This window comes from Phoca vitulina, unplaced genomic scaffold, assembly GCF_004348235.1.
Source record: "Phoca vitulina isolate PV1807 unplaced genomic scaffold, GSC_HSeal_1.0 scaffold21, whole genome shotgun sequence".
Lineage (NCBI taxonomy): Eukaryota > Metazoa > Chordata > Mammalia > Carnivora > Phocidae > Phoca > Phoca vitulina.
Window position 1 is genome coordinate 21677050 of NW_022589724.1, and position 10071 is coordinate 21687120.

At 44.8% G+C, this 10071-nt stretch overlaps 2 protein-coding genes across 2 annotated transcripts; both read left to right on the forward strand.

Moving 5' to 3' along the window:
• The first annotated feature begins 1197 nt into the window (after positions 1-1197).
• Positions 1198-2126, forward strand: LOC116640944 (olfactory receptor 1L6-like). The gene is given in 2 exon segments (XM_032418165.1): positions 1198-1576; positions 1579-2126. Coding segments are annotated over 2 exon segments (927 nt in total).
• A 5628-nt stretch (positions 2127-7754) lies between these two features.
• On the forward strand, positions 7755-8696 carry LOC116641341 (olfactory receptor 1G1-like). Its single transcript, XM_032419001.1, has one exon. The coding sequence runs from the start codon at positions 7755-7757 to the stop codon at positions 8694-8696; it is 942 nt and encodes a 313-aa protein (XP_032274892.1).
• The last annotated feature ends 1375 nt before the right edge of the window (positions 8697-10071 follow it).

Below are 10071 nucleotides of genomic sequence, written 5' to 3' on the forward strand. Positions count from 1 at the left end.
TAGATGATTAGTGCCTCAGTTCCTGCCAGGCTGGACCTTTGCCTTATTCTCCTTGGCTCTTGCCTTTTGGGAGGACAAAGAACCCATTCCTGAACCTCAGCACCTTTCTGTGCATACCTCTCAGTGTGTTTTTGCCAGAATACTGCATCTTCCCACATTTCCATTGCCTGTATCACCCCTTGGACTCTTCTTGCCTGTAAGAGCACTCATCATTTAATTCCTCTGTGTCTTCCTTGATGCCACCCACCTCCCTAAACCACCAAGCTCAATGTTAGGAAACTATGCTTTCTCTACCAGAGACAGTTCAACTTCTCACTCACACTTGACAGTTCCACACCCCGATGGACATGTCAAATTTCTAGATCCCCACCACTCCTAGTCTGACCTTCTTCCCCATAATTAAATTCTCAAATGCATTCCAAAACCACTTTTTTTCAAGAAAGGTTGGATCAAAGAATATAGACTCTACAGTATTTATGTGATCTCTATAGGGAGCACTTAGGATACCCTACCTTCCTTACACAGTGGGAGCAAAAGGTAGAAATCCTGGCCAGTAGGAGGTAGAAGCAACTAGAGGTTAGCAGGCTGATCAGAAACTGAGGCCAGGGCACCTGGGTGGCTCAGTCGGTTAAGTGTCCGACTCTTGATTTTGGCTCAGGTCATGATCTCAGGATTGTGAGATCAAGCCCCGTGTTGGGCTCCATGCTGGGTGTGGTGTCTGCTTAAGATTCTCTTTCGCCCTCTCCTGCTGCCCCTCCCCACCTTCTTTCTTTGCCTCTCAAAAAACAAAACACCCGAGGCCAGACAAAGCAAAATATGTGTCTTAGATACAACTTGGGAAATGAAACAAAATGATTCCTTTCTGAACATTTTCCCAAAGATCTTTACCATGTATTGTCAGAATAGCCTAAGAACATGGGTATTATAAGTTTTGTCTTTTAGATAAAAAACTAGAGATGAAGTACCTTGTTCAAGTTCACAAAATTAGTCAGATGCAAAGTTGGAATTGAAATCAAGGTAGTCAACACCAATTCTATGCAGTCATATCATAAAATATATGATGGGCTACATGGATGAATCCCCTCCTGCAGGGCACAAGCTGGAACAAGTTATAAGCTATCTCCTCTACCACAGTGAAGATCCCAAGCCAGGACACACACCTAACATTCCTTCATATTTTTTACTTACAGGAAATCAATGCTGAGGAGAAACCAGAGCCGTATGACTGAATTCCTCCTCCTGGGACTGACCAGTGACCCCAAAGAGCAGGGCCGGCTCTTTGCCAGCTTCCTCGCCATGTATCTGGTCAACGTGGCTGGCAACTCAGTCATCACTGCAGCCATCCGGGGGGATGCCCGCCTCTATACCCCCATGTACTTCTTCCTCTCCAACCTGTCCCTGGTGGACATCTGCTTTACAAGTGTCATTGTGCCAAGGACGCTGGCAAACATGCCGAGCAAGAGCAAGAAGGTTCCCCTTGCCCAGGGCCTCACACAGATGTATTTCTTTGTGGCCTTTGGGATCACTGACAGCTTCCTCCTGGCGGCCATGGCTATTGACCGCTACATGGCCATCTGTAACCTGCGCATTACATGATGACCATGGGCCCCCGGCGCTGTCTCCTGCTGGTGATGGCATCCTGGGTGCTGTCCCACCTCCACTCACTCACCCACACGATTCTCATGGCCCGCCTCTCCTTCTGTGGGCCCAACGTCATCCACCACTTCTTCTGTGACGTCCAGCCACTGCTGACGCTCTCCTGCTCTGAGACTTCCGTCAATGAGCTTTTGGCCTTCACAGAGGGCTCCGTGGTGACCATGAGTCCCTTCATCTTGATCATTGTCTCTTATGTTTTTATCACCCGTGCCATTCTGAGGGTCCCTTCCGGGGGAGGGAGGTACAAGGTCTTCTCCACCTGTGGATCCCACCTCATGATTGTGGCGCTATTCTATGGAACCATAATATTTGTGTACATTCGCCCCTCATCCACCTACTCAGTGACAAAGGACCGTGTGGTCACTGTCATCTATACAGTAGTTATCCCCATGCTGAACCCTTTTATCTACAGTCTTAGGAATAAGGACATGAAACAGGCCTTGAAAAAGCTGATCAGAAGGGTAGAATAGCAAAACCCATTCATTCATTCAACAAGAACCCATGAAACACCTGCTATGTGCCAGGAACTGTACAGAATTATGAAAATATTGCAAAGATACATCAATCATAGCTCCGTCTTCAAAATTAATTACAGTCCAATAAGTGGAAATGAGACAATTGCAATAGGTTATTATACTTTTTGGTAAAAATAAATAAAATGAGACACAGATATTGATGTCTTACTGTATCAGACACACGGTTTCCTTTTTTTTCATTTGCAATCTCTGGCTCATGTCACAGACATAACCAGTGTTGTGTAAAAAGTATGATGAAAAGCCAGAAAAACTTCTGTAGTGATTTTTTTTTAACCTGTTGGGATATGGGTCAGCTCATACGAAGCCTCAGTTAAGTCAATGTTCTCATCATATGAGTTATTCATCTTATGCGCAAACTCCTGGGGTCTGGCTAGTGGATCTTCTTACTACCTTTAGATCAGCTCATAACATCTCCAAAGCTGTTCACATATTTGTCAGAGAAGGCAGCTTCACTGGCATAGTAATAAGATCCTAAGATTCTGAGTGAAAACTTAAGTTACAACTTGATCTCACAAACTGTGTGACCATAATCAAGCCACTAAGTGTCCTGAACTCTCATTTTCCTCATCTACATAATGGATACAATAAATAATCCCACTACATGGTTGTGGGTGTCAAAGGAAAAATTCTGAATTTGATGACTTTGAATCATTTACTTAACCCCTCTGAGCTTCTGTTTCCTAGTTCTGAAATTATACGACTTGGCCTGGAAGCCCAATCCACCATTACCAACCCCATGATCTTGGGCAAGTACATTAACCTCTCTGTGCCTCAATTTTCATATGAAAAGTGGATTGTTGTGGGGATTAAATGATGTAACAAGTGTCCTAAGACATGTATTATTTATGTTTTAAGTATTTGGAACAGTGTCTTGCATATAACAAGCCCCAGAAAATTTCAGCCACTACATCAAAATTATATGAAAGTGTGTCTATGGACCCTTCCCAAATAACATTTGAAGATTTGTAATGAGGTGGGAAATAGTCATAATGTCATACATCCTCTAAGTGAGTTCAGTCCAAGTGTCTCCTGAAATTATTTCAGTGTTTCCAAGTGTTTCACTATAAATGATCTGGTCTTTAGGACCTTACCACTACGTTGTCAACTTTCTTAGGAATTCCAGTGAGTACAGAGAAGGTCTCCCCAATATCCATAATAACAAAATGCCCCCCAGCCTCTTTTCTCCATCCATCCTCCCTCCATCCCAGAATTTCACTATCAAAGAGAATCTTCATGAGGAATGCTGTTCAGGGGCTCCTGGGTGGCTCATTCATTAAGCGTCTGCCTTTGGCTCAGGTCATGATCTCAGGGTCCTGGGATGGAGCCCCGCATCGGGCTCCCTGCTCGGTGGGGGGCCTGCTTCTCCCTCTCCCACTCCCCCTGCTTGTGTTCACTCTCTCGCTGTGTCTCTCTCTGTCAAATAAATAAATAAAATCTTTAAAAAAAAAAAAAAAGGAATGCTGTTCAGCACTTCAAACTTCTGAAATACAATCTAAAGCTGTGGGATGTGAAGGAACAAGTGAAGAAAAGTTGGGGGAAAAAATACAACTTTACCCAGGAGGAACTAAGGGGACTGGATATAAAAGAGGGAGGGAAAAAATGTAGTCACCTTCCTGGAGAGGAAAAGAAAAGGTATGGCGGATGATTAAATGGACCTTCAAAGAGTACAAGCTTTCATCTATAAGATGAATAAGTTCTGGGATCTAATGTACAGCATGGTGACGATAGTTAACAATACTGTATTATACACTTGCAATTTGCCAGGAGAGTAAATAATCTTGAGCATTCTCACCACAAAACAAAAATGGTAACTCTGTGAAGTCATCATTCCACAAAATATATGCATATCAAATCATCATAAATATGTACACTCTTATATATCTAAAATTAGAAAGATTCTGAATTCCAAAATGAAAAGCCCTAAAGATATTAGGTAGGACAATGTGAACCTTTCTTATGCATCGGTGAAAAAGAATGACCTGTAGATGGGTATTAAAGAGGGCACATTCTGCATGGAGCACTGGGTGTTATATGCAAACAATGAATCATGGAACACTACATCAAAAACTAATGATGTAATGTATGGTGATTAACATAATAAAAAAAAATGACCTGTAGATACAAGTATCAATATGAATGAATGTCAAAAACATAAACTTGAACATGGATGGAGCTAGAGGGTATCACACTAAGTGAAATAAGCCAGACAAAGACAAATACCATATGATTTCACTTACATGTGGAATCTAAAAAAACGAAACAAATGAATAAACAAACAAAAAGCAGAATCAGGCTATAAATACAGAACAAACGAATGGTTGCCAGAGGGGAGGGAGGTGGGGAGCAGACAAAATGGGCGAAGGGGAGTGGGAGGTACAGGCTTCCAGTTATGAAATGAAGAAGTCACAGGAACAAAAGGTACAGCACAGGGAACGCAGTCAATGCTACTGTAACAGTGTTGTTGGTGAGAGAAGGCAGCTTACCTGTGGTGAGCACAGCATGACCTACAGAGTTGTTGAACCACTATGTTGTACACCTGAAACTAATGTAACATTGTGTGTCAACTATACTCAAATTTTTAAATTTTTTATTTAAATTCAACTTAATTAACATATAGCGCATTATTAGTTTCAGAGGCAGAATTTAGTGATTCATCAGTTGTGTGTGACACCCAGTGTTCACTGCATCACGTGCCCTCCTTAATGCCCATCACCCAGTTACCCCACCCCCCACACACCTCCCCTCCAGCAACCCTCAGTTTGTCCTAGAGGTAAGGGTCTCTCATGGGTTGTCTCCCTCTCTGATTTCGTCTTATTTTATTTTTCCTTCCCTTCCCCTACATTCATCTGTTTTGTTTCTTAAATTCCACATATGAGTGAAATCATACGATATTTGTCTTTCTCTGACTGACTTATTGCACTTAGCATAATACCCTCTAGTTCCATCCACACCACTGCAAATGGCAAGAATCCATCCTTTTTGATGGCTGAGTAATATTCCATTGTGTGTGTGGGTATGTGTGTGTGTGTGTGTGTGTGTGTGTGTGTGTGTGTGTGTATACACACCACCTCTTCTTTATCCATTCATCTGTTGATGGACATCTTGGTTCTTTCCACAGTTTGGCTATTGTGGACATTGCTGCTATGAACACTGGGGTGCAGGTGTCCCTTCAGATCACTATTTTTGTACTCTCAGGAGTCACAGACTTGGTCACTCTGAGACAAAGGTGCTCCTGACACTGCTGGGACTCACAAATCCAGGGCCCAAAGGGCCAGCTGGGAGGTTGGACATTTGCCCCATCTTGTCTCTAACTAGGAGATTGGGGATTAGGTCCCAGGAGATACTCCATGTGAAAAGAGGAGCCAGGAGATCCTCCTCCTGGCTCCTACTCCTGAGGATGGGTTGCTCCAGCTCCAACTCTTCAGTCCATGCTGCTGCTACAGGGGAGGAAGAACACTGAGGTTGTAGCAAGACCTCTTTTTATTTTTAAGATTTATTTATTTGTTTTAGAGGTTGGGGGAGGGGCAGAGGGAGAGAGAGAGAGAGAGAGAGTCCCAGGCAGACTCCACCTTGAGCACAGAGCCCGACGTGGGGCTCAATCCCACGACCCTGAGATCCCGACCTGAGCCCAGTCAGATACTTAACCAACTGCATCACCCAGGCGCCCCATAGCAAGTCCTCTTGAGGAGAAGAAGGGAAAGCAAACCAAATAGGCAAGACAGACCCAACACCTAGTGATGGTGGCAAAATCTGAGGATGGTCAGAATTTCCAGGTAAGATCTGAGGTGGGTAGAGATGGGAGGCACTAGTCACACACACACACACACACACACGCACACGCACACACACACACACACACACACACACACACACACACCCTTCCTTCTCCTCCTCCCCTATTCCTTCCTCCTTTCCCGTCCCTTCCTTGGTCTCAGGCAAATACAACTTGGCTCGCTTAACCACCACAAGGAGAGCCTTGACTTGATATCCATGAATTCCCTGAGAGTCCAGCCTGGTCACTCCAGATCAGGGGTCCCCAAGTCCCTGGCAGTGGCCAAGACATTGGAGCTGTGCGATAACAGTGCTCAAGACCCCTGGACTATGCATGGACCACTCCCTCTCAGCCCACTGGATGACGGGAGTGGCTTCCAGAATCAGTCTATACCACCACCCGAGGAGCGAAACAGTCTCCACAACAATGAATAGGTCAGCACGCCCTAGCTCATTTTTTTTTTTAAGTATCAGAAGTATTTGCAATAGATTTATTTAGGCTCATTTTCCAATCAAGGTTCTGAGAAGGCAAATGATGTGGCCATGATGGTACACCTGGGACTCACCCCTGGGCCCGCACATGTCACATGTCTGAGTGCAAGCTTTGCCATGGTACTACTAGGTCAGAGCCAATGCCACCCAAGAGCATGATGGTGACATTGGTGACAATGGCACTTACAACTCTATATATGAAACTTCACAGTTTTCCAAAACTCAGCTTCCCACAGACAGGGACCAAGAAAAAGTCCAATTTGCTCAGGACTGAGGGTGTTTCCCGGAAGTGAGATGTTTAGTTTTGAAAGCAGAAAAGTCCTGGGCAAACATGAAGGACTAGCTGGTCACTCCAGAAGGCAGCCTCCTTTTGTTACCTCTGTCAAGAGAAAACAATCATATCAGGGAAAGCTACTATTTGACGAGCACTAGATATAAGCCAGTCACTGTTCTAGTTCTGTACAATCCTCATCTAGTTTAATCCTCAACCACCTTCTGATTTTGGCATTATTATCCTCTTTAAGCAGATGCAGAAACTCAGGCCAGACACACTGAGCAGACTTGTTCAACATCACAGCCCACAAGGAGGCTGGGGCCCAAGGAAGGCTTGTCACACCCAGAGAGAATGTATCTTATCGCCACATCAGAGAGCATGGCTGCCACTGCGTGTTTGTGACTTCATCCTTCCATACATCCAAATGCATGAGATAAAAATCTCTCAATTTGGATTTTACATCACAGGTCCTGAAAAAACCTTTAAGTGATTCTGGTATTTTGATGCATTCAACAGTCCCATATGGTAGGTTTATGTCTACATCTTACAGGTAAAGAAAATGAGGCTCAAAGGATGTAAATAATTTACCCAAAATATAAATAGTAATGGTTTAGACAGAGAGGACTCCCCTTAATAGTTGTCTAGTAAATGCCCCTCCCCGAGATATCTTATTCAGACCTCTAAGCCTATGAAATTGAGATTTTCGTTTTTAAAAAAGTGGAGAGTGGACTAAGACCTAGGAAGTTTCTTCCTAGCTAAGCTCCAGTTCAGCCTCATCCAGGAGGTCTATAGAACAATTTATGAGACACCTAAAATGCAAACTTCACCCCCAATAAGATCTCCTGTTGCTACTGTCCATAGTTCTCAGCTCTGTACATGTTTATGTGCTCACCAATGAGAGACAGGAGTGCATTTTAGTGACATTTAAAAAGAACATAGAAAACAGAGGAAAAGCGTTGAATGGTATAACCTGTTGGAGTCTATGTACATTTAAGCAAGATTTTCCTGCAATTTGGCTACTATAAATGGCAATCAGAAACCACACCAGCATCGCTGACTTCCTGCTCCTGGGCTTCTCTGAACACCCAGAGCAGCTGCCTCTCCTGTCTGGGCTCTTCCTGGGCATGTACCTGGTGACCGTGTTGGGGAACCTGCTCATCATCCTGGCCATAGTTGCTGACCAGCACCTCCACACCCCCATGTACTTCTTCCTGGCCAACCTGTCCCTCATCGATACCTGCCTCTCCTGCACCATTGTCCCCAAGGTGCTGGTGAACATCCTCACACAACACCATATCATCTCCCACACTGGGTGCCTCGTGCAGATGTACTTCTTCATGGCACTGGCCCTGCTGGACGACTTCCTGCTGGCCGTGATGGCATATGACCGCTACGTGGCCATCTGTCTTCCTCTCCACTACACCACGATCATGTGTCCCCAACGCTGCCTGCTGCTGGTCGCCGCATCCTGGCTCTGCGCCCACCTCCTGGCCTTCTCCCTCACCCTCCTCATGTCTCAGTTCTCCTTCTGTGCCTCCCATTCCATCCCACACTTTTTCTGTGACCTTCTCCCTCTCCTCAAACTTGCCTGCTCAGACACCCAGATCTTTCAGGTCATGATGTTTGCTGAAGCAGCCCTCTCGGGCGTGGTCCCTCTCACCTGTGTCCTGGTCTCTTATGCCCACATCATGCACACCATCCTCAGGGTCCCCTCGGCTGGGGGGAAGCACAAAGTCTTCTCGACCTGTGGCTCTCACCTGACAGTGGTCACTCTCTTCTATGGAACTGTCTTTCTGGTGTATTTTCAGCCCTCATCCTCCTACTCAGCAGACACTGGAATGGTGGCATCTGTGGTATATACGATGGTCACCCCCATGCTGAACCCCTTCATCTATAGCCTGAGGAACAGGGACATAAAGGGGGCTCTGTGGAGGCTCTCAGGCTGGAGAAGATGCTCTATTCTGTAAAGGGTCCTACCCCAGACTGGAAGCTCAGGCTCTCTGAAATGCCTTCTCCCTGCACTTCTCCACTGCAATTTTGAAAACTCATGCTCAAGGTAGGATGGATGCTCGGCATCACGAGCAGGTTCAATAAACAGAGAATGCCTGACTGCACAGAAGTAGAATAAGATCAACTGGCCAAGGATACAGCTCAACATGGAAGAAGGAATGGCCAGCAATGGCCAGCAATCCCTACAGGGTGACCTGATTAGTGGGTATAAGCATCCAAGCAGATTCAAACCACAAAGTGGGAATCTCCAAAAGAACATCAGACAGAACTCGGGTTCTGGGATGAAGCCAGGTATCAGCTCGGTCTATGACTAACAGGTCCCCCTCACCTATAAGCAATGCTCACAAGAGATGGAAGGGTCAAGTGCTCCGAGTTTCAGGGACCATTTCCAAGCCCAGCTTTGGAAGCAACTCACTGAGAGGGGCTAACCTACACACAGAGAAGGCTGAACCAAGAAGACACAGTCTTTGCTGGGACTGAGAGAACAAGAAGAATTCTAGGGGAAAAACTAGGCACAGAGAGTTCAGAAGACCGGCCCCAAAACACACTACAGGGATCAGATCTTAGATTGTGACAAAGAGTGATTATTAGTTATGGACAAGTCCTTGATTCTTTGGTTTTTAAACTCTGGGTTATTTCATTTGTCTCAACTGCAGAATAATACATGCTCATTATAGTAAATTTGTAAAACATAGACAAATAGGAAAAAAGAAAACATGCACTATCCCTCCTTATAAAGAAAATTATTGATAAGACTTTACAGTATTTCCCACTTATCTTTTTCTAATGACTTTTTGTCTTACTATGTCGAGAAAACACTGCTGGTACAATTATATATACTTTTTTTGCTTAATCTTATAACATGAGTTGTCTCCATATTATTATCTCTTCCTGAACATTTGGCTCTCTGAGATTACATCACAAAAAACGTCCATGATGTATATGGCGTTTCACCATGGCTGGATGATTAGGGGGTTCCGAAACTTTCACTATTACAAATAATGATGCAGTCAGAAAGGATGAATACCCAACTTTTACATCAACATGGATGGGACTGGAGGAGATTATGCTAAGTGAAATAAGTCAAGCAGAGAAAGTCAATTACCATATGGTTTCACTTATTTGTGGAACATAAGGACTAGCATGGAGGACATTAGGAGAAGGAAGGGAAAAATGAAGGTGGGGGAATCGGAGGGAGAGATGAACCATGAGAGACTATGGACTCTGAGAAACAAACTGAGGGTTTTAGAGGGGAGGGGGGGTGGGGAGATGGGTTAGCCTGGTGATGGGTATTAAGGAGGGCACGTGACGTACTGCATGGCGCACTGGGTG

Bases quoted from the DNA above. Each gene is read 5' to 3' on its own strand.
- LOC116641341 (XM_032419001.1), top strand. From the start codon at position 7,755: ATGGCAATCAGAAACCACACCAGCATCGCTGACTTCCTGCTCCTGGGC.